This window comes from Oncorhynchus gorbuscha, linkage group LG14 (genome assembly GCF_021184085.1).
Source record: "Oncorhynchus gorbuscha isolate QuinsamMale2020 ecotype Even-year linkage group LG14, OgorEven_v1.0, whole genome shotgun sequence".
Classification (NCBI taxonomy): domain Eukaryota; kingdom Metazoa; phylum Chordata; class Actinopteri; order Salmoniformes; family Salmonidae; genus Oncorhynchus; species Oncorhynchus gorbuscha.
This window is the reverse complement of record NC_060186.1, coordinates 70,417,614-70,443,222: the sequence shown is the minus strand read 5'-3', so window position 1 is coordinate 70,443,222 and position 25,609 is coordinate 70,417,614. Positions and strand designations below refer to the sequence as shown.

General features: G+C 42.8%; 1 protein-coding gene across 1 annotated transcript; it reads right to left on the bottom strand.

Annotated features, from left to right (window-relative positions):
• Positions 1-15,765: 15,765 nt before the first annotated feature.
• LOC123995721 (zinc finger protein 845-like) lies at positions 15,766-23,476 on the bottom strand. The gene is made up of 2 exons (XM_046299392.1): positions 23,342-23,476; positions 15,766-20,562 (listed from the first exon to the last, which is right to left on the bottom strand). Exon 2 carries the CDS (start codon positions 20,532-20,534, stop codon positions 17,103-17,105), a length of 3,432 nt encoding a protein of 1,143 aa, XP_046155348.1. The 5' UTR covers positions 20,535-20,562; positions 23,342-23,476; the 3' UTR covers positions 15,766-17,102.
• Between the last annotated feature and the right edge of the window lie 2,133 nt (positions 23,477-25,609).

Below are 25,609 nucleotides of genomic sequence, written 5' to 3'. Positions count from 1 at the left end.
CATTCATACTGGGAGACACATCACATTATTTATGGAACATTCATACAGGGAGACACATCACATTATTTAACAAACATTCATACTGGGAGACATATCACATTATTTAACAAACATTCATACTGGGAGGCACATCACATTATTTATGGAACATTCATACTGGGAGACATCACATTATTTAGGAAACATTCATACTGGGAGACACATCACATTATTTAACAAACATTCATACTGGGAGACACATCACATTATTTAGGACACATTCATACTGGGAGACACATCACATTATTTATGGAACATTCATACTGGGAGACACATCACATTATTTAGGAAACATTCATACTGGGAGACACATCACATTATTTAACAAACATTCATACTGGGAGACACATCACATTATTTATGGAACATTCATACTGGGAGACACATCACATTATTTATGGAACATTCATACTGGGAGACACATCACATTATTTAACAAACATTCATACTGGGAGACACATCACATTATTTATGGAACATTCATACTGGGAGACACATCACATTATTTATGAAACATTCAGACAGGGGGACACATCACATTATTTATGAAACATTCAGACAGGGGGACACATCACATTATTTATGAAACATTCAGACAGGGGGATACATTTTGTAATCTTCCTTGATGTTTGTATTCAGGTTGACATGTTCACAGGAACATACATCTTACATTCATCCCTATTTCTTTTTCTAGTTATACTGTAGATGGGACATATAAAAAACATCATGATAGATAGATAAACATTTTTAAGGAGATATGATATCTGTTTTCAGAGTACATGTTTAAATCCAATTTGTATTGAAGTACACTGTGAAGACAAAATCACGTTTCAACTAAATAATATTAAGTAACTGATTCCACAACTTTCTTTTTGTTTTGTCTACTCAACGTTTCGGTCAGTGTTACCTGAACTTAACATTTTTAGTTGGCCCAAATGTAGATCCAATGTGAGAAAATGTAGGCAGATTTCAGTATACTTAAAATTATGTGTTTGCTAAAATTGTATGTTCATTCAACTAGAAATTGTGATTTGGGCATTTTACCTTAGAAAAATAAATGTTAAAAAGCCTGTGGAACTAGTTACACACACACAGAGTGCTTTTAACATACAATGTTTTCAACTTCCATATTTGACACAGGATTACATTGTGCATGTTCATTTTTACAATAATTCATATTCAACATGTGCATGTTTATTTTTTTACAGTAATTCATATTCAATATGTGCATGTTTATTTTTTTACAATAATTCATATTCAACATGTGCATGTTTATTTTTTACAGTAATTCATATTCAATATGTGCATGTTTATTTTTTTACAGTAATTCATATTCAACATGTGCATGTTTATTATTTTACAGTAATTCATATTCAACATGTGCATGTTTTTTTTTTACAGTAATTCATATTCAACATGTCCTCAGCTGGGATTTGAATGTACAAGCTCTTGGTTCACAGCATTCTGGAATCTTCCTGCTAGTAATATTCCTCACCAACATTAGACAACTATACAGAAAAAAATACAATTGCTTAAATAAGTGATTCAAATCAATGATTGACTGACAATTGAAACAGACATGGTGGTGTAGCAGGAAGATCGGAATGACATTAACCAAGAGGTTGTGAGTTCAAATCCCAGGTGAGGACATGCTGAATAATAACTACTGTATATATGAACATGCACAATGTAATAATGTGTCAAATATGTAGTTGAAAATCTTGTCTGTTGAAAGCCCTGTGTGTGTAACCAGATGCACAGCATTTTTTAGTTAAGATGTCCACATAATAATTGGTATAGTTGAATGAACATACAGTATGAGACAAGTTGAACACATTTTAAATTGACAGAACTTTTGCCAATCTTTTCTCAAGTTAGAGCTAAGTTTGGGCCAATGATTTTTGTTGTTGTTCAGGTAACACTGAATGAAAAGATGATTTTAAAAAAGGCTATGGAACTAAATAATAATTAGTTGAAACAACTACATTTGTTGGTGTTTAATTATAATTTTCTATAGTGTAGACTGTTTGCCTTTAATTGATGGTATGCTGTATAGTAGGCTTATAAATGAGTTGCTTATGGTAATGAGCAACATGGCTAGCAAGCAGGAAGCCCTCCAAACATAACCCACTTTGGTGATGTTGGGGATAAGTTATGACTTGGCCACAGTCCATCCCTAACACAGTGTCACACTGGAACAATTCCTGTGGTCTAGCATTTCTCTACTAGGTGGCTCCAGAGGCCTTGAAACCAAAGACCCCAAAGCCCAAGCTCATGCCCCCCCTTTCCGAAATACCCTTAGAAATGCATCTCATTCCCATCCAGTTCCTGTGGATCAAGTTTCACAGAGACAAATATATATTACACAAATACACAAACAGAGGCCCCATGCTGGAGCTCCGCTGTGGGGGAGAGGCTGACAGGGTAGGCCGTGATGTTAGGACTGTCTGGGTGTGAAACTTCATCAATGGTTAGGGTTCAGGGACCGGACACTGGGACAAGGTTAGTCGGTATGGGAGATACGTCAGACACTGATTTGTATTTATTAAGGAAACCCCTATTTCCTGCCGCCAAGGCAACAGCCACTCTTCCTGGGGTCCATTAGTTCCTGCCAAGGCAACAGCCACTCTTCCTGGGGTCCATTAGTTCCCGCCAAGGCAACAGCCACTCTTCCTGGGGTCCATTAGTTCCTGCCAAGGCAACAGCCACTCTTCCTGGGGTCCATTAGTTCCTGCCAAGGCAACAGCCACTCTTCCTGGGGTCCATTAGTTCCTGCCAAGGCAACAGCCACTCTTCCTGGGGTCCATTAGTTCCTACCAAGGCAGCAGCAACTCTTCCTAGGGGTTTATTATGGATCCCCATTAATTCCTACCAAGGCAGCAGCTATTCTTCCCGGGGTTTATTATGGATCCCCATTAGTTCCTGCCAAGGCAGCAGCTACTCTTCCTGGGGTTTATTATGGATCCCCATTAGTTCCTTCCAAGGCAGCAGCTACTCTTCCTGGGGTTTATTATGGATCCCCATTTGTTCCTGCCAAGGCAGCAGCTACTCTTCCTGGGGTTTATTATGGATCCCCATTAGTTCCTTCCAAGGCAGCAGCTACTCTTCCTGGGGTTTATTATGGATCCCCATTAGTTCCTGCCAAGGCAGCAGCTACTTTTCCAGGGGTTTATTATGGATCCCCATTAGTTCAGGCCAAGGCAACAGCCACTCTTCCTGGGGTCCATTAGTTCCTGCCAAGGCAGTAGCTACTCTTCCTCAGGTCCATTAGTTCCTGCCAAGGCAGTAGCTACTCTTCCTCGGGTCCATTAGTTCCTGCCAAGGCAGCAGCTACTCTTCCTCGGGTCCATTAGTTCCTGCCAAGGCAGTAGCTACTCTTCCTCTGGTCCATTAGTTCCTGCTAAGGCAGTAGCTACTCTTCCTCGGATCCATTAGTTCCTGCCAAGGCAGCAGCTACTCTTCCTCGGGTCCATTAGTTCCTGCCAAAGCAGCAGCTACTCTTCCTCGGGTCCATTAGTTCCTGCCAAGGCAGCAGCTACTTTTCCAGGGGTTTATTATGGATCCCCATTAGTTCCTGCCAAGGCAGTAGCTACTCTTCCTGCGGTCCAGCAACATTAAGGCAGTTATATACAATTTAAAATAATACATTACATTTCATAACACTTTTCACAACACATGAAGTGTGTTCCCTCAGGCCACTACTCTACTATCACATATCGACAATACAAAGTCCATGTTTATGTGTGTCTAGAGTGCGTGTTTTATCATGTGTATATGTGTCTGTGCCTGTGTGTGTGTGTGTGTCTAGAGTGCGTGTTTTGTCTTAGATTGTCTTGTCATTATGCTTTCCCTTCTGTTCGTTTCCCCCTGCTGGTCTTATTAGGTTCGTTCCCTTTTTCTATCCCTCTCTCTCCCCCTCCCTCTCTCTCCTCTCTCTATCGTTCCGTTCCTGCTCCCAGCTGTTCCTATTCCCTAATCATCATTTAGTCTTCCCACACCTGTTCCTTATCTTTTCCCCTGATTAGAGTCCCTATTTCTTCCCTTGTTTTCCGTTCCTGTCCTGTCGGATCCTTGTCTATTGTTCACCGTGCTGTGTCTATGTATTGCCCTGTCGTGTCGTGTTTCCCTCAGATGCTGCGTGGTGAGCAGGTGTCTGAGTCTGCTACGTTCAAGTGCCTTCCCGAGGCAACCTGCAGTTCTTGATCAAGTCTCCAGTCTGTTCTCGTCATTACGAGTAGTATTATGCCTTTTGTTTGTAAAGTAACTTTACTGGATTAAAACCTGCATAACAGAAGGATCCGACCAAGGAATGGACCCAGCGACTACAGATGCTCGTAACACTGCCGTCGAGATCCAAGGAGCCATGCTCGGCAGACACGAGCAGGAATTGTCTGCTGCTCGCCATGCCGTGGAGAACCTGGCCGCTCAGGTTTCCGACTCTCTGGACAGTTCCAGAGTCTTCGTCTCGTGCCACCTGTTACTTCCTGGCCTGCCGAGCCTCCGGAACCTAGGGTTAATAACCCACCTTGCTACTCCGGGCAGCCCACGGAGTGCCGCTCCTTTCTCACCCAGTGTGATATTGTGTTCTCTCTCCAACCCAACACATACTCTAGCGAGAGAGCTCAGGTTGCTTACGTCATTTCACTCCTTACTGGCCGGGCTCGAGAGTGGGGCACAGCTATCTGGGAGGCAAGGGCTGATTGTTCTAACAATTACCAGAACTTTAAAGAGGAGATGATTCGGGTTTTTGACCGTTCAGTTTTTGGTAGGGAGGCTTCTAGGGCCCTGGCTTCCCTATGCCAAGGTGATCGATCCATAACGGATTACTCTATAGAGTTTCGCACTCTTGCTGCCTCTAGTGACTGGAACGAGCCGGCGCTGCTCGCTCGTTTTCTGGAGGGACTCCACGCAGTGGTCAAAGATGAGATTCTCTCTCGGGAGGTTCCTTCCAGTGTGGACTCTTTGATTGCTCTCGCCATCCGCATAGAACGACGGGTAGATCTTCGTCACCAAGCTCGTGGAAGAGAGCTCGCGTCAACGGTGTTTCCCTGCTCCGCATCGCAACCATCTCCCTCCTCTGGCTCAGAGACTGAGCCCATGCAGCTGGGAGGTATTCGCATCTCGACCAAGGAGAGGGAACGGAGGATCACCAACCGCCTGTGCCTCTATTGCGGATTTGATGGACATTTTGTCAATTCATGTCCAGTAAAAGGCCAGAGCTCATCAGTAAGCGGAGGGCTACTGGTGAGCGCTACTACTCAGGTCTCTTCATCTAGATCCTGTACTATTATGTCGGTCCATCTACGCTGGACCGGTTCGGGTGCTACATGCAGTGCCTTGATTGACTCTGGGGCTGAGGGTTGTTTCATGGACGAAGCATGGGCTCGGAAACATGACATTCCTTTCAAACAGTTAGACAAGCCTACGCCCATGTTTGCCTTAGATGGTAGTCATCTTCCCAGTATCAGATTTGAGACACTACCTTTAACTCTCACAGTATCTGGTAACCACAGTGAGACTATTTCTTTTTGATTTTTCGTTCACCTTTTACACCTGTTGTTTTGGGTCATCCCTGGCTAGTATGTCATAATCCTTCTATTAATTGGTCTAGTAATTCTATCCTATCCTGGAACGTTTCTTGTCATGTGAAGTGTTTAATGTCTGCCATCCTCCCATTTCTTCTGTCCCCACTTCTCAGGAGGAACCTGGCGATTTGACAGGAGTGCCGGAGGAATATCATGATCTGCGCACGGTCTTCAGTCGGTCCCGAGCCAACTCCCTTCCTCCTCACCGGTCGTATGATTGTAGTATTGATCTCCTTCCGGGGTCCACTCCTCCTCGGGGTAGACTATACTCTCTGTCGGCTCCCGAACGTAAGGCTCTCGAGGATTATTTATCTGTGTCTCTTGACGCCGGTACCATAGTGCCTTCTTCCTCTCCGGCCGGGCGGGGTTCTTTTTGTTAAGAAGAAGGACGGTACTCTGCGCCCCTGCGTGATTATCGAGGGCTGAATGACATAACGGTTAAGAATCGTTATCCGCTCCCCTTATGTCATCAGCCTTCGAGATTCTGCAGGGAGCCAGGTGCTTTACTAAGTTGGACCTTCGTAACGCTTACCATCTCGTGCGCATCAGAGAGGGGGACGAGTGGAAAACGGCGTTTAACACTCCGTTAGGGCATTTTGAGTACCGGGTTCTGCCGTTTGGTCTCGCCAATGCGCCAGCTGTTTTTCAGGCATTAGTTAATGATGTTCTGAGAGACATGCTGAACATCTTTGTTTTTGTCTATCTTGACGATATCCTGATTTTTTCACCGTCACTCGAGATTCATGTTCAGCACGTTCGACGTGTTCTACAGCGCCTTTTAGAGAATTGTCTCTACGTAAAGTCTGAGAAGTGCTCTTTTCATGTCTCCTCCGTTACTTTTCTCGGTTCCGTTATTTCCGCTGAAGGCATTCAGATGGATTCCGCTAAGGTCCAAGCTGTCAGTGATTGGCCCGTTCCAAGGTCACGTGTCGAGTTGCAGCGCTTTTTAGGTTTCGCTAATTTCTATCGGCGTTTCATTCGTAATTTCGGTCAAGTTGCTGCCCTCTCACAGCTCTTACTTCTGTCAAGACGTGTTTTAAGTGGTCCGGTTCCGCCCAGGAGCTTTTGATCTTCTAAAAGAACGTTTTACGTCCGCTCCTATCCTCGTTACTCCTGACGTCACTAGACAATTCATTGTCGAGGTTGACGCTTCAGAGGTAGGCGTGGGAGCCATTCTATCCCAGCGCTTCTAGTCTGACGATAAGGTTCATCCTTGCGCTTATTTTTCTCATCGCCTGTCGCCATCTGAGCGCAACTATGATGTGGGTAACCGTGAACTGCTCGCCATCCGCTTAGCCCTAGGCGAATGGCGACAGTGGTTGAGGGGGCGACCGTTCCTTTTGTCGTTTGGACAGACCATAAGAACCTTGAGTACATCCGTTCTGCCAAACGACTTAATGCCCGTCAAGCTCGTTGGGCGTTGTTTTTCGCTCGTTTCGAGTTTGTGATTTCTTACCGTCCGGGTAGCAAAAACACCAAGCCTGATGCCTTATCCCGTCTGTTTAGTTCTTCTGTGGCTTCTACTGATCCCGAGGGGATTCTTCCTTATGGGCGTGTTGTCGGGTTGACAGTCTGGGGAATTGAAAGACAGGTTAAGCAAGCACTCAAGCACACTGCGTCGCGCGCTTGTCCTAGTAACCTCCTTTTCGTTCCTGTTTCCACTCGTCTGGCTGTTCTTCAGTGGGCTCACTCTGCCAAGTTAGCTGGTCATCCCGGTGTTCGAGGCACTCTTGCGTCTATTCGCCAGCGCTTTTGGTGGCCGACTCAGGAGCGTGACACGCGCCGTTTCGTGGCTGCTTGTTCGGACTGCGCGCAGACTAAGTCGGGTAACTCTCCTCCTGCCGGTCGTCTCAGACCGCTCCCCATTCCTTCTCGACCATGGTCTCACATCGCCCTAGACTTCATTACCGGTCTGCCTTTGTCTGCGGGGAAGACTGTGATTCTTACGGTTGTCGATAGGTTCTCTAAGGCGGCACATTTCATTCCCCTCGCTAAACTTCCTTCCGCTAAGGAGACGGCACAAATCATCATCGAGAATGTGTTCAGAATTCATGGCCTCCCGTTAGACGCCGTTTCAGACAGAGGCCCGCAATTCACGTCACAGTTTTGGAGGAGTTCTGTCGTTTGATTGGTGCGTCCGTCAGTCTCTCTTCCGGGTTTCATCCCCAGTCTAACGGTCAAGCAGAGAGGGCCAATCAGACGATTGGTCGCATACTACGCAGCCTTTCTTTCAGAAACCCTGCGTCTTGGGCAGAACAGCTCCCCTGGGCAGAATACGCTCACAATTCGCTTCCTTCGTCTGCTACCGGGTTATCTCCGTTTCAGAGTAGTCTGGGTTACCAGCCTCTGTTCTCATCCCAGCTTGCCGAGTCCAGCGTTCCCTCCGCTCAAGCGTTTGTCCAACGTTGTGAGCGCACCTGGAGGAGGGTGAGGTCTGCACTTTGCCGTTACAGGGCACAGACTGTGAGAGCCGCCAATAAACGCAGGATTAAGAGTCCAAGGTATTGTTGCGGCCAGAGAGTGTGGCTTTCCACTCGCAACCTTCCTCTTACGACAGCTTCTCGTAAGTTGACTCCGCGGTTCATTGGTCCGTTCCGTGTCTCCCAGGTCGTCAATCCTGTCGCTGTGCGACTGCTTCTTCCGCGACATCTTCGTCGCGTCCATCCTGTCTTCCATGTCTCCTGTGTCAAGCCCTTTCTTCGCACCCCCGTTCGTCTTCCTCCCCTCCCGTCCTTGTCGAGAGCGCACCTATTTACAAGGTACGTAAGATCATGGACATGCGTTCTCGGGGACGGGGTCACCAATACTTAGTGGATTGGGAGGGTTACGGTCCTGAGGAGAGGAGTTGGGTTCCGTCTCGGGACGTGCTGGACCGTTCACTTATTGATGATTTCCTCCGTTGCCGCCAGGATTCCTCCTCGAGTGCGCCAGGAGGCGCTCGGTGAGTGGGGGTACTGTCATGTTTTGTCTTAGATTGTCTTGTCATTATGCTTTCCCTTCTGTTCGTTTCCCCCTGCTGGTCTTATTAGGTTCGTTCCCTTTTTCTATCCCTCTCTCTCCCCCTCCCTCTCTCTCCTCTCTCTATCGTTCCGTTCCTGCTCCCAGCTGTTCCTATTCCCCTAATCATCATTTAGTCTTCCCACACCTGTTCCTTATCTTTTCCCCTGATTAGAGTCCCTATTTCTTCCCTTGTTTTCCGTTCCTGTCCTGTCGGATCCTTGTCTATTGTTCACCGTGCTGTGTCTATGTATTGCCCTGTCGTGTCGTGTTTCCCTCAGATGCTGCGTGGTGAGCAGGTGTCTGAGTCTGCTACGTTCAAGTGCCTTCCCGAGGCAACCTGCAGTTCTTGATCAAGTCTCCAGTCTGTTCTCGTCATTACGAGTAGTATTATGCCTTTTGTTTGTAAAGTAACTTTACTGGATTAAAAACTCTGTTTTCGCCAAGTCGCTTTTGGGTCCTCATTCACCTGCATAACATAGAGTGCGTGTTTTATCATGTGTATATGTGTCTGTGCCTGTGTGTGTGTGTGTGTGTGTCTAGAGTGCGTGTTTTATCATGTGTATATGTGTCTGTGCCTGTGTGTGTGTCTAGAGTGCGTGTTTTATCATGTGTATATGTGTCTGTGCCTGTGTGTGTGTGTCTAGAGTGCGTGTTTTATCATGTGTATATGTGTCTGTGCCTGTGCCTGTGTGTGTGTGTCTCTTCATAGTCCCCACTGTTCCATAACGTCTATTTTTATCGGTAAAAAAAAGAATCTGATTCTACTGCTTTCATCAGTTATCTGATGTGGAATAGAGTTCCATGTAGTCATGGCTCTATATAGTGCGGTGTGCCTCCCATAGTCTTTTCTGGACTTGGGGACTGTGAAGAGACATCTGGTGGCATGTCTTGTGGGGTATGGATGGGTGTCAGAGCTGTGTGCTAGTAGTTTAAACAGACAGCTCGGGAACATTCAGCTTGTCAGCACTTCTTGCAAATACTGATTGGGTCGTGACGTACAAGAACGTTTCTTACAGGCTATATAATGCTTGTGTGTACATTGACTTAACTAGGAGTTTTCATTGGAGACACACTGGGTAGATAGAGGACATGTTTCACAGAAACAATTATGTTCCTCGCAACACACAATAGGTAGTTGAGTCACTGAAACACACATTTTGGCTCTAACCCCGTCTTTAAAACTACTGATTCCAACTCTAGTTCTTAAAAGTACCTCTCTGACGCACGCACGCACTCACGCACGCACGCACGCACGCACGCACGCACGCACACACACACACACACACACACACACACACACACACACACACACACACACTATGAGACTATTCAACAGTTATATTTAACAGTTCCTCTAAGTAAAATAGTCACAGAGGCATGGGTCTCCTGTCTGCATATTTAATGGGTTGAGATTAGAGGGCCATGAGCACTGAGCTTCACATCACTTTGCGTGTTAACAAAAAAGGATCAAGCTTTATTAAGTTTCCGCCACCCTGGGGTTTGACATCATCTGCACTGTTTAAACCCCGATGTGGTTTCAGACCTGCTGAGCAGTGCACTTCCTCTGACCCCCAGAGCCACCCGCCTGCCTACCGCTGATGGGCTCATAATAAATAAGTCCCCGTTTCACCGTCTTGTAGTCTCCTGCAGCGCTGCTAGGCAAATGGCTAGCTGGAGCAGGATGGGAGATCCTGAGATTTGATTGGTTTGTTGGTACTCCCGTCTTTATGTGAAGAATTTCAGACAATGAACTGGAAACTGTGTAAATACAACGGATTTTTAAGGCTTTTTAGGCACTGACTTTCATGCCAAATGGTGACATGCATGAGACTGGATCTGCTGAATATAATCAATATGACCGTACTGGACATGATCTGTATGTACCTGTTAAGTGTTTGAAAAACTCATGACTCCACACATGTTTAAACGATTAAAAGTGCACTCATGCCATCCACAAGCATGGAGCCAGAATCACCCCCCCCCCCCAATAAAGATGCACAAACTCAATTTGTATATATAATCTGGAGCTATCTAGATATATCCAATACAGCTCTCCACTTAGTATACCATTCTCTCCATCAAGATCAGCCATGAACCTTTCGACCTTCTGTCTCTTGACGTCCATCTAGGTGGAGTCAAGCACCTGTAAATGGAAGTAATTGCCTTTTTATGCACTTTTCTCTCTATGACTATTCTGACCTTGAATTTAAGCATGAGAATATAATGCTATACATTAGCCATTCCTTTGGGGTGGAGATCAAATGAATGGAGGTGTGGTGGAGATGTGTCTACAGACACTCCATATTATGACCAAGACTTAATTCCCTCATAATTCCACCTCCTTTACACGGGAGGAAACCATGAACAAGATTTAATTCCCTTTACACGGGAGGAAACCATAATTCCACCTCATAATTCCACCTTTACACGGGAGGAAACCATGAACAAGACTTAATTCCCTCATAATTCCACCTCCTTTACACGGGAGGAAACCATGAACAAGACTTAATTCCCTCATAATTCCACCTCCTTTACACGGGAGGAAACCATGAACAAGACTTAATTCCCTCATAATTCCACCTCCTTTACACGGGAGGAAACCATGAACAAGACTTAATTCCCTCATAATTCCACCTCCTTTACACGGGAGGAAACCATGAACAAGACTTAATTCCCTCATAATTCCACCTCCTTTACACGGGAGGAAACCATGAACAAGACTTAATTCCCTCATAATTCCACCTCCTTTACACGGGAGGAAACCATGAACAAGACTTAATTCCTCATAATTCCACCTCCTTTACACGGGAGGAAACCATGAACCATTCCCTCTCCACCTCCTTTACACGGGAGGAAACCATGAACAAGACTTAATTCCCTCATAATTCCACCTCCTTTACACGGGAGGGGAGGAAACCATGAACAAGACTTAATGCCCTCATAATTCCACCTCCTTTACACGGGAGGAAACCATGAACAAGACTTAATTCCCTCATAATTCCACCTCCTTTACACGGGGGAGGAAACCATGAACAAGACTTAATTCCCTCATAATTCCACCTCCTTTACACGGGAGGAGGAAACCATGGACAAGACTTAATTCCCTCATAATTCCACCTCCTTTACACGGGAGGAAACCATGAACAAGACTTAATTCCCTCATAATTCCACCTCCTTTACACGGGAGGAAACCATTGACAAGACTTAATTCTCTCATAATTCCACCTCCTTTACACGGGAGGAAACCATGAACAAGACTTAATTCCCTCATAATTCCACCTCCTTTACACGGGAGGAAACCATGAACAAGACTTAATTCCCTCATAATTCCACCTCCTTTACACGGGAGGAAACCATGGACAAGACTTAATTCCCTCATAATTCCACCTCCTTTACACGGGGGGAAACCATGGACAAAGTTGAGCGAACCTTCCAAATGGAAAAGGCATATACTTTCATTTTTCAATAGAAATATTCAGCATTCTCCATGCACTGTAATTTAGAAATCGATAACAGCTAATGACAAGAGCTAGGTAAATGAGTAATATATTTGGAGAAGGGGATTGTAAAATACAAATAACAATTGTTTTAGATGATTATTCCTCATTATCCCTGGAGACAAATGTGAAACCAGTCATATGGAAGCAAATAAAACATAATATCAACATGACATGAATTGGCCCATTTTCCACAGTGAAGTAGGCTATAAATAGCTGTGGCTTTATTGAAATGTCTAATTCTATGCCCTCATAATTTGCAGCGATGAAATATGGAGACCACAAACTATAGGCTTCTGTAAGGCCGAACCCGCCAAGTTGATTTTGCGGGTTTATAATGTTTTAATTATATGCCCAGGATTTTGTTTTATTTAACGATTTGTATCAAGTTAAATAGTAGCCACTATCGGGAGGCACGTTAGTAATACACAGAACTGTAACTCTTGTGTTCTATTTGTGGCCTACATTTTGCATCATTCCATTCCGTTTGCCTTTCTTTCTCTGTCACCTCCATGTAGCTGTTCCCGAGGGTCGCTAGCAATAGTGGATCATATTAGCCTAACGCTGAGCAATAATTTGGTACCTGTAGCCTATTTTAAACATTATAGAACTCGGACCACAGTTTTAACCGCCTGGCGCACGGTTCATCACGACTGGACCGTTGTCATTACAGTTCCATAATTAGTGATGATTTGGGTAGATTCCTAGGACTAGCCTATTGCTCGACCCCTATTGTAACTTTTTTTTAACCTTCTAAAATGTCATGGTTTGAACTTGAATATGGCAACTTTTAGGATGAATAAAACCACTGTATTTTTTATAAATCGATATATTTTGGGATATATAACAAGTTTGGAATTTTTTTATGAGTCAAACATACATTGCTAACTTTAAAATTTGAAAAGTTGAATTTTTTTCCAACTTTTTACTTACTATATCTGGGTCTCACAGTGTTTCTTGGTAGTCTTAAACAAATCTACTTTGAAACAAAAGTATACGTCTCACACACATGGTTAAGGGGTTAAAAAGAAGACACCTGTACCATGTCAGATATAGAGTTGAAATATATTACATGTTATGTTTGCGTCCCAATATTACACTTTATGTACATCACAGAAGACTGAAATTTAACAAAACCGTTTGACATAGAAACACCGGATTTTCGACGTTATAAAAAAAAGTGTATTATATATGAAATTATTAAAAATGTAAATAACATTCCATCCATGAGCTCATTTGACTACAGGAAAGGGCTACACCAGTTGGTGCTGAAACGGAAACACTATGCATATATTTAGATAGCTTCCTTTCATTGATCCCTAATATTCTGAACCAGCTGTCTTGATGCATTCTAGTTGGTCTGTCCACACAATTATAATTAAAAGTACACCGTGTTTTAAAGGGATTGCTTGAGATAAATGCACAGAAAACTCTATATTGAACGACAACTCCATGAAAAAATCTGTTGGCCAACAAGTGGGAGGATTTTCAGCGTCTGAAATCTATTCAGCCCGCGCAATGGAACCACACCTGCAAAGACCGTTACGCGCCTGCATAAGGTACATCTGAATATCAACTACTGAGAACTGTATGATGATTAGCCTAATTATGTTTTTTTTAATTGCATGGTTTTTGTTGTTGATGCTTTGCAACGCTTTGAGATTCTTTATGGAATGAATAGTGCTATAAAAGTGATAATAATTATTATGATCTATCAAATCCACACAGGTCTCTATTGGGTTGGAGGTCTAGGTCTACTGTAAAGATACCTAATCCAATCAAATGGGGACATGAGGTAGCAACAGGGCAGGACTGGCTACTACTGCTAGGATTAGATCCCATGTCTGCACACCAGAGACATGTCAGAGATTATTACACTGCCCTGTAATCACAACCTGACCTATAAAATATGAAGGTCTGTTGCCTCTGCTCTGAGCAGCAAGAAGACACACATAATGTCCAACTGTGTATTTCAGAAACTAAACCCATTCTATCAGGGTGAGGGTAAGGCCATGGTTCAGGGTAGCATTGTCTATGTTTTCTTCTGTTGGTCAATTACACAGGTAAGGCCATGGTTTAGGGTAACATTGTCTATGTTTTCTTCTGTTGGTCAATTACACAGGTAAGGCCATGGTTTAGGGTAGCATTGTCTATGTTTTCTTCTGTTGGTCAATTACACAGGTAAGGCCATGGTTTAGGGTAACATTGTCTATGTTTTCTTCTGTTGGTCAATTACACCTAGCCTACATATTGTCACGTCTAATCAAGGTGGGTGGAATCAGGCGCAGAGAGCAAATAGCGATATAAAGTTTATTCTCCGGTGAACAAAATAAACACGGTCTACCCAAATACACACAGGGTGAAAAATATCCAAAACAGGATAACAGACAAACCGGAGAAAAATAAACACAAAAACACCGACAGACGAAACGAATGACAAAAGAAACAATCCCGCACAAAACAAGGGCGGGACAACCTACATTATATACAGACACTAATTAACTAAACAACACACAGGTGAAACCAATCAGACAAAACCAACAGATACACGAAAAGGGATCGGTAGTGGCTAGTAGGACGGTGACGACGACCGCCGAGCACCACCCGAACGGGCAGGAGAGCCAACCTCGGCGGAAGTCGTGACACATATTGAGGCATTTTGAGATATTTTTACGTGGACAGGTAACTCCCAAAAATATCTGACCTGATCCATTAATAAAATTGGGATTTTGTTTTTTGTGAGGTGCCTCAGTAAAGACCAAAATGTTTAATTTAGGGAGATTTTAATATAGATGTACAAAATGACAGAAATGAATCCCTCCCCACATCCCCATTGCGTGACGGCAGGGAGCGCAAACAATGAAGAACATACCTTACACTTTCTTTTACATTAAAAACTCCCGCACAAGCAATATTGATTTATCCTTACGTCAATGAACTGTTGTAACACATTTGGATAAAACTTCTACGATTTATTTGCATATACAGTAGAACTGCATACAATATAATATACTTAACATAATATAACATCTTGTGAAACTCTTAACCCTCCTGTTGTGTTCATTTCATGTTAATTAATTCTGTGTTCCCAGTCCAAAATAACAGCCCCATCATAGCTGATTATAAAATCCATAATAATACATATATTAGCACCTAATGTTGTGTTAGATTTTTTTAATCAACTTAAGTTCTTGTGAACATTACAGGTTTTGAACTTCTATTAGCTATGAGGCCCGTAGGCCTCATTGACCTGAGCGCATACAGCTCGTTTTTGAGTTTTTTAAAAGCAGAATGTTTATTTTGACTATAACAAATACTCAGATATGGTGCTATTTAACACAGACTACTTTGTGTCAAAGTTTAACAAGGACTCTCTCCTCACCAGTGTCATGGTTAAAGATATGATCAAGAGCCTCACATACAGTATATCGTTTGGTCATTGTGCTGCCACAGAATGAATTGTGAGCAAGGCCTCAAAAAAGCTTTATATACCAGAGCTGCGAGAAAAGTTCTATATTTTATTAAAACAATGTTGTGATTGTTTGTGAGAATGCCAACAGGTGTGGTTCCCGTGGGGGAAAGATTCTATTGGGGAAAGGTTCCCCTGGGGGTTGCCATGGAAGCCAAGAAGGGGAGTGAGGTGTGTGTGTGCTCAAACACACATGCATGTGTGGGTCTGGGAGAGGAAGTGTATCCATCTGATGAATGGGCATGTGCCTGAACTCAATTTTATACACCAATTGTAGTCTCACCCATTCATTTCTAATGACCTGTCCTTTTTGACTGGTCATTTTTGACCGGGAACACCACAGGTGTACAAAAGTTCAATAAAACACCCAAAATGTAATGAAAATCATCCAAATGTATTTTGTGTGTTCAGATGCCCTGTGTGGACAAAGTCATGGAACCTTATATGACAATCAGATTAAATTAACTACATTTTTCAGAGAGAAAACTGTTCGGACCAGAACACAGCAGGGGGGTTAAAGAAGAAACAGCGTGAATCTTGAATGGTTTTAGGGGGAAAATAATCCCCGTAATCCGTACTCCACAAATCCCTAACAGGTCAATGAGCTTTTTATCTTGTCATAGCCTGCCAGCTTAGGTAGTCTACTCTTTAAGATCCTCAACATTTTTCAGAACCTTTACATCAGGATTAAAGACAGTTCAAACACTTCAAATGAGTACACATTCATAAATCAGTATGATTATGTAATTAAATGTCAAACAGAAAATGTACCATGTAAAAAAAGGTTTGATTCACACTGAAGTGTCCCGCCGAATAACATCGGTCATTAGAAGTCAGAAGCTTCTCCTTAACCAACCACATCTCAACCAACCAAAACAAATAGACATGATGCCATCTTGTGTGAATAGGTGGTACTGCAAGTCACAATGAAAGGACTTCCCAAGTTATCTGATGGCGTTGATCCAGCTTAGGTAGTCTCCTCTTAAGATCCTCAACATTTTTCAGAATGTTTTTCAGAATAAATAATGCCTACCTCAGTTCCAAAAACAAGACCTACCCAAAATGTATTTTGTTTTAGCTATAACCAACTAGCACCACAATGCCATGGCCAGCCAGAGTATTGCCTTAAAGACACATTTGCACTAGTGTATACTTTGTATGTGAAACAGAAGTACCGACTGCGGTCATATTTACATATTCATAATGCAGGCAACACATAAACATGCAATATCACACTGTAAATAGGCAGATTGTTAAAAACCAATTAATACACCACATGTACATTACTATATAGTACAAAGTCATTAAACCATATAATACCATCTATAAAAGCCACTTCAAGAAAATAAGACAGAATAGAAAGGCAGAAAAATATACATAATAAATGGTATATTCTGCAATTCAAAAAGCTAATGTTAGAGAGTAGAGGAGAATGGTAAATATAAGTATGATACGAGTGTGTGGAGATCTGTGATTAGAGTCGTTATACCGTAGGTGAATGTCCCAAGTCTTTTACCTGTGGATCTGCAGGTGTGTCTTCAAATGGCCTGCTTGGGTGAAAGCCTTTCCACACACTGTACACTGAAATGGCCTCTGGCCTGTGTGGATAACATAGTGTCTTTTCAATTTCGAGGGAGCCTCGAAGCTTTTGAAGCAGATAGCGCACCGATATGAGCTCGCCTGCCTCTCTTCGACTGAATGTCTTGGAGAGCACCTGTGATGATTCAGTTTCCCCTTGGTGGTAAAACACTGACTGTCTGAGCAGCCTTGAAGGTCGTTGGGAGGTTCTGACTTGTATGTAACATTAAACTCTGACCTAAGCCCAACCTCCAACCTTTCCTCCTCTTTAGCTTCATATTGTGAATTAGTGCTAGGAGATTCTAAAGGGGATTGATATAGATTTAACTTGTGATTCACATCAACTGGTATTTCCGGTTGGTCACTGTGGCTGGATCCTGGTTCCTCCAGGTAAGGAATACGGTGAGTAGCAATTGGATATGTCTGTTTGTTATTTGCGGTTTCTTGTTGATATGGATAGGGATTTAACCAGTTGGGAATCAGGGGGTGGTTTGCCTGTCCATAATATTCATCCGAGGGAAACTTGTCCACATGTTTCTCTTCAGCAATATTCCAAGTGCTCTTTGTCAGTTGAGGAGGTGAGATACATTTCTGCTCCACTAGGCAGTTATTTTCTGACTTCATGCTTTTCATGTCTTCTGGCTGTTCAGGGGTTGGGGTTGTTTCATTCTTTCTGATGATTTCTGTGGATTGGTTCATGCTTTCTGTTGAACAGTAGTGAGATAAGGATTCACCACCATTACTATTTTGTATGTTATTTCCAAAGGTTTGACTTGGGCCCGGTTCATCTGGATGAAGACTTGCTGCAAAGACGTGTCCCTCAGAAACAACCCCAGCCTCAGGGGGAATGTTGTCCAGATGAGCCAAGTTGATGTTCCTCTGTTGACCCTCCTTATGCAGTGTGGTCTTACTATTGTGGACCTTCATGTGAGACTGTAGGTGGCAGAGCTGTCTGAAGGATTTATTACAGACGGCACATCTGAAAGGCTTGATGCCCATGTGGACCAAGAGATGTCGGGAGAGTTTAGAAGGATAGTCAAACTTCTTTAGACAGGCCATGCACTGGTACCCCCCCAATTTCCTAGGTGCAACAGATGGCGACGGTGGGCTGTTGACCTTGTTTGTCAGAGGGCAGTCGGATTGAGTTGGAGGGACAGCAGAGAGATCACTGTCACGTGATGTCTTCTGACTCCTATTACAAAAGACTACATCATTTTCATATGAAGATGGGGTCCTTTTTGGTCTTGAGAAAGACTTGGTTTCTCGGTCTTCACTATGACTAGTAGAGGGTTTAGCCTCTTTTCTTTGTTCATGAACAGACTGGTGCACCTTCAGATGAGCTTTTTGTCTAAATGTCTTGAGACAAGTGGGGCACTGATAGGACCTCTGTCCTGTATGGATCAGGGAATGCCGCTGTAGCTTGGATGGAGCATCAAAGCGCTTTGAACAAATTGGGCAACTATAACGCCCTCGGCCATGGATTGTGGGTTTGTTTTGAAATATGCAACTCCTTTGTTTAGATATGCCTACCAGTGATTGGTGTGTTGGTGTGATTTCCAACACATCACTGGTATTTGTGTAGTCTGTGTTATGCACTTGTCTGAGAGACACAGGCTGCTCTGCAGACTTACTGTTTACTGTATCACAGTCCAATCCAGGTAGCAGCTTCCCACTGGGGTTCCATGTAGGTTGTTGAGCACCATAGTTGTAGAGACTGTCAGTGGAGCAATGACTTAAGGTAGGTCTGACAGGTAGAACATACTGGCTTAGAAAACAACCAACTTCACTGATGTCTCTGCTGCCTTCCTGAGGTTGAGAAACCTGGTCTAAATGTTCACTTTGATTTCTCCTCATCTCAGAAACAGACTTGTCCTTTAATAGAATAACACCTGGTTGGTCGGGAGCATCTTCTACACTTTTCAAAACATTGTCGCTTTTTACGTGTTGCGCCTTCATGTGATTCTGCAAGTGGCAGAGCTGTCTGAAAGACTTACTACAGACGGTGCATCCGAACGGCTTGATGTCCATGTGGACCAATAGATGTCGGGAGAGTTTGGAGGGATAGTCAAACTTCTTTAGGCACAGCATGCACTGATTTTCCCTTACCTTACCTGTGTTTGTACGGTCAGAGCGATTAGACACAGATGACTTATTGTTTCTGTCTGAGGAGCGAGTGAGGTCAATGTCCTCTGACGCATGCTTTGCACTGTTATGCCATTCTTCAGATAAGATGTCTAAACCTTCAACAACATGTATCTGACTCTTTTCATTCAGTTCTGTATTGTACGCTATAGCATTTTCAGAGTTTGAGAAATCTACTTGGGAAGCATGGTCAGTGTGAGTTGGAAGGCAGGCCTTACTCGTATTATCTAACTTATCAGGGTGCACAGCAGTATCTGGACCTTGATGAGTTTGCTGGTGAACTATCAAATGTCTCTTCTGTTTAAATCTCCTGCCACAAATGTTACATGGATAGTTCCTTGGCCAGGTTTTTGACCTCTGGGGTTGCGAGAAAGATTTGAGACTTCTAGACTTCGCGACCCCTGAGTGAATGCTGTAGTGTACCTTAAGATGGGCCAGCTGCCTAAAAGCGCGCCGGCATAGGTAGCACTGAAATGGTTTCTGGCCTGTGTGAATCAGGCAGTGCCTCTTTAATTTGGATGGGGCGCTGAAGCACTTAAAGCACTCAGGGCATTTATGAGAGTTTGAATTCTCAATTATTTTTGTATGTTTGTCCACTGTTTCATCTCTGGGGGATCTATCCTCATCCAGTGTCTGTTTCTCAGGTTCACTCCAGTCATCGTGGTTCCCAATTGGCTCCTCTTCTATGTGCTGCTTCTCAAACCTCTCGACCTCAGAGTGTGGGGGATATAGTTCAGCGATACAGCGAGGGGAACAGAGAGAATTTTCCTCAATTATGTGGACAGGTCCAGTAGGCCTGATGTCTACCTCCAATGTGTCCTCTGCACCGACTGGGTCCAAGGAGCCTGTCTGCAAACATGCTTTTGAGTTGTCTATCTTTGCAGGAGGGGTGTTTTCATATCCACTTGGATGCAAGCTAGACTTTACATTCATCTTCTTCTGTTCAGTTCGTTTTGGATAAAGATGTGTGTTAAGATGGAGTTTCAGGTGTGCTAGTTGCCGAAATGCCTTTTCACAGAGGTGACACCCAAATGGTCGTTGTCCTGTGTGTGAAAGGATGTGCCTCTGTAGCTTGGATGGGGCGGAAAAACATTTCAAGCATGTGACACACTGATAATTCCTGCCCTGTGGCATCTTCTCCATAACACCAAAGGCCTCCTGTGGTCCATGTTGCCTGGCTAGCATTGTGTCCACTAACATCATTCTAGTTCCACCTTGGCACATCCCAGCTGGAAATACGGGAGGACAACATCTGTAGTGAACAAATCATTTAGTCATTTACAAATATTGTTACGTATTATAGAGTATGTAAACTATGGGGTCTTTATTACAGTGTAATTACATATGTCATTACACTGTAACAAGTATTGCAATTAATTGTAATAATTCATAGTTACACTGTAACAACATGTAACTGGTGGTAACTGCAGTCTGTAATTACAGTGGTGTAAAAACGAATGCGTGTTACCATGCTTGTTACAAATGTTCAAGTTTCCGATAGCATCCCAATGCACCATATTTCAGCCTACACAAACCACATGATAAGGGTTAGCCAATTGAAAACCGACCACCTCATTGACACAACTCTACAAGAAAAGGCTCTGGATTCTGATGCCCAGGCGCAATGGCAAAAATGGGTTGACAAAATAAATATCTGACATGCTACAGGTGTCTTCTTTTTTTAAGCCCATAACCATGTGTGTGAGCTGAATAGTTTTGTTTCACAGTACGTTTAAGACTATGAAGAAACACTCTATGCGACCCTGATTTATCCCACTGCAGTAAAAGGTTATTAACCATTAATTAACCATTTTTAGACACGTTAATAAAAAGTTCAATTTAAAGTTGTTACATAGTTATTCATGCTTGCTCATAACGCAAACTCTTATTCTGTCATGTAACCTTGCAAGGGTTTCACGGTTGAGGAACATTCTCACTTTTGGATGGGATGCATTGGGGTAATTATTTATTTATCCCAGGAATTAAGGCATCCTGTCAAGACCTCAATGATTTATACATACTGTACATTATCACAAGATCTGTCCATCTGGGCAACATGCTCGACATAACAACGACCCCGAACATGCCCACATGTGCTGACACAGTGCGCATAGAACAGGGTCAAGAAGAATGTCAGTGTGCAAAATACAGACATGAAAGATTACCGCAAAAGATACACCGTGTTGTAGGTTAAAAAACGTCAATACAGGAGAGAAAAGGTACGTTTTCCATGCAATTTGTTTGAGCTTTTTGGAATACATGAATTCGGCTGGACGATTTAGCATAAGTAGTTCGCTAGCATTTGCTAGCTAGCCTAGTGTTGTAGGTACACAATAATTACAAGTACACCAAGATGAACTTCATTTTAACTAGCTGAATCCTTTGTAACACTTAGTAATTACATTGTACTTATACAGATATTACATGTACTCTGTGGTGTACTAGTGTGTTTATTTTCTCACTTGGATGGTGCTTCCGGAAGCCTTAAAATAAGGGTCAGCATGGGTAATGTACTATCTAAGTACACATTCATTACAATTATAAACTGGGTGGTTTGAGCCCTGCTGATTGGCTGACAGCTGTGGTGTATCAGACCGTATACAGATATTACATGTACTCTGTGGTGTACTACTGTGTTTATCCTCCCACTTGGATGGCACTTCCAGAAGCCTTAAAATAAGGGCCAGGTTGTGAGGAACATTAGGAACACCTTCCTAATATTGAGTTGCACTCCCTTTTGTCCTCAGAACAGCCTCGATTTGTCCGGTCATGGACTTTACAAGGTGTCAAAAACGTTCCACAGGGATGCTGGCCCATGTTGACTCTCAATGCTTCCCACAGTTGTGTCAAGTTGTCTGGATGTCCTTTGAGTGGTGGACCATTCTTGATACACACAGGAAACTGTTGAGTGTGAAAAACCAAGCAGCGTTGCAGTTCCTGACATACTCATACCCCGTTCAAAGGCACTTAAATCTTTTCACCCTCTGAATGGCACACATACACAATGCATGTCTCAATTGTCTCAAGGCTTAAAAATCCTTCTTTAACCTGTCTCCTCCCCTTGAGCTACACTGATTGAAGTGGATTTAATAAGTGACATAAATAACTTTCCCCTGGTCACTCATGAAATGCGCAGGTGTTCCTAATGTTTTGTATACGTGTATAAGTACACGTGAATTACATGTGCCCCTCAAGATACACCTTGTAAATACATTGTACTTATGCAGATATATTATGTACTTATGGGTTTATCATAATGGGTAACATATGCATTCATAAATATTAAATAATATTGCATGACTTACAGGGTTAAGCACCTTGCTCAAGGGCACACCTATACATTTTTCACATAGTCTGCTCTGGGATTCGACCAGCAACCTTTCGGTTACTGGCTAAACACTAGGCTAACCTGCCGCCATCTGGGATGACACCCGTATGGTAAACCCCAGTCAGTGAGGTTGACCTATCTATATTTGATCTGTTTTTGTAAACTCAACTATGTTAACCCAGATGGTACACTTTTGGGGGGATGTGCTAGCAACAACATTGAGTGGAGATTTTAAAGAGTGCGCATTCACAGGTAGGTAATTATAGCCTATTGAGCCTCCAATTGTTTAAATCTCGCAACACCCAGCGCATCTGTCCACAAGTGATTACGACCTTATGACAGTTACTATTGAACCGGATGCAGCTGAGAAGAAAATAAACACGTATCTGTTGTTAAACCACTGTAATTACAGGCTGCAATTACCAGCAGTTACATGATGTTATTACAGTGTACCTATGAGTTATTACAATCAACTAACGTTACAATACTTGTTACAGTAGTAGTTACATTGTAATAAGGACCCCTTAAAATGAAATGTTACCAAATAATATCCAACAGAATATTTTTTTAAACAAATATTAGCTAGCTAGCTAGCCAACAAGGGAGGCTAGTTACTTTTGAAACATAGCTAGCTAGCTAACGTTAGCTACCCACAAATGTAGCTATGAAACAACATTCATTCGATTAATTTCAGCCAACTCACCTTATGGCAACCTTTAGAAATGGCTAAATCACGCCCCACAAGCTATTAAGTAACAAATACTGTTATTATTTGACAAAATAAGCATGTAGCTTGCTATCTAGCTAACGTTATACTAAAACGTTCACTTTCTCCAAAACAAGCCTTCAACTGACGGCAATTATAAATCCACGGGCGGAAACGTTTTCGCAATTCTTGGTTCCTAGGTGTATCTTCCACTGCGGAATGCATGGTGAATTGTCAGGAAAATGTAAACGTCATCAGATTCTCAGATAAATCTGATTGTACGCAATAATTGCGGTAAACTATGGATCCGATTTGATGGTAGGTATTTGTATATATTTTTAAACATAATATTAACATAATATTATATTATTCTACTCTAAATATTCTATAGAATATAACATAAAAGGTTAGCACAGCAAATAATATAATATAAAAACAAGAAAAACAATCTAACAGGGAGGCTCTACTTTTTAGTCTTAGCTCTCATAAATTATAGAAATGCAGAGCAACGCTGTCCCCAAGTCCTGCCGTTGTTGTTGAGACATCACTATAAAATATTCAGTAGCCTAATCTGATTTACTCCTGAAAGTTCACACTGACAATAGAGTATAATATATTAGAAGCATGCCTTGGGTGATGCATGCACCATTTTCCTAGCCTGGTCCCAGATCTGAGCTTTTGCTTACAACATTGTCAAGCTAAATGTTTGGCATGACAACTCTATAAAGAATTGGCAAGAGAGCGAAGACAGGTCGGCATCCAGGCTACCATTTTCCTATAGTTTTCAGAAGAATAGATATGTATTACCATCCAAAACAGTAGCATTGAAATGTAGCCAATTCCTTTCAGTTCTTCTATTGAGATACCATTTATCCCATTGACAGTTAAAGGGGTCAAAGCCATATTATTAACCACTGTGGAACACTTGCAATGAACTGGAAGTCAAATCAGTCATAACAGTTGCATAGACAGTGACAGAGACAGAAAAGCATGTGTGCGTGGTCAAAAGCCTCCAGAGTCCTCAGGGTGTTTAACAGTAGAGGGGAGGTGAGATGATGTGTGTGTTTTAATAGATTTTATTTATTTGTGCAATTTTGTATTTGAATAGCCTCAACCCCCATGGCTAATGAGGGATTTAATTATCTCTGATAATCATTCTGGGGAAATAAAAACACAGAACGTTTCTGCAATTGCCATTTAAACATCACATCTCCATATTTTATTTTTATGGGCGATCGTTTTACAACCTAGATTTAAAATTTTGCTTTCAGCCTGACATATGAGCGGTCTACAGTAAGCATATTCAAACAGTAGGACATTAACAATACATCCTTTTTTTGTTGTTGACAAATTCAAAGTGGGATTTCGATTTACAGTGAAAAGGATCTCCCTGCTCCGCTCCCTCTGCAACCTGCCCGTGGGACAGGACAAGCCTGAACCCATCGCTTTCCCCGCTCAGTCTGCATCTCTGTGGAATGATGCAAATGATGACAAATTCCTTCGTTCCTCATCATGCATGTGCAGCTAATCTGCATAACACACAGGGATGGGCAAATCTTGGCACTTGGCTGAGGGCCAGGCTGACTGATTGAATCACAGAGGGTTGGCTCCCTCCCCTGGACTTGCCTGTAACATGCTGCACCATCTCCTCAAGCAGGGTTCTATTGATGCCGAACCCAAAGCTCCTCTGGTACAGAGTGATGAAAACACATTATTCCCATTAGTCACAGAATACGTCTGTCGATTCCATTCATATTACATTATTGTGTGGCTGGTTGTACATGGTGATTGACATGGCTGCTGATGTCAATCAAATGTATTCATAAAGCCCTTCTTTCATTAGCTGATGTCACAATGTCATGCAGGTGAAAGAGGACCCAAAAGCGACTTGGCGAAAACAGAGTCTTTAATCCAGTAAAGTAAATACAAACAAAAAACACAACTTTCACTCGAAATGACGAGGACAAACTGGAGACTCGATCTTGAACAGCAGGTGAACAGCAGGTTGCCTCGGGAAGGCACTTGAACCAGACAGACTCAGACACCTGCTCACCACGCAGCATCTGAGGAAAACACGACACGACAGGGCGATACACAAACACAGCACGGTGAATTCTAGACAAGGGACCGACAGGACAGGAACGGAACACAAAGGAAGAAATAGGGACTCTAATCAGGGGAAAGGATCGGGAACAGGTGTGGGAAGACTAAATGATTGATTAGGGGAATAGGAACAGCTGGGAGCAGGAACGGAACGATAGAGAA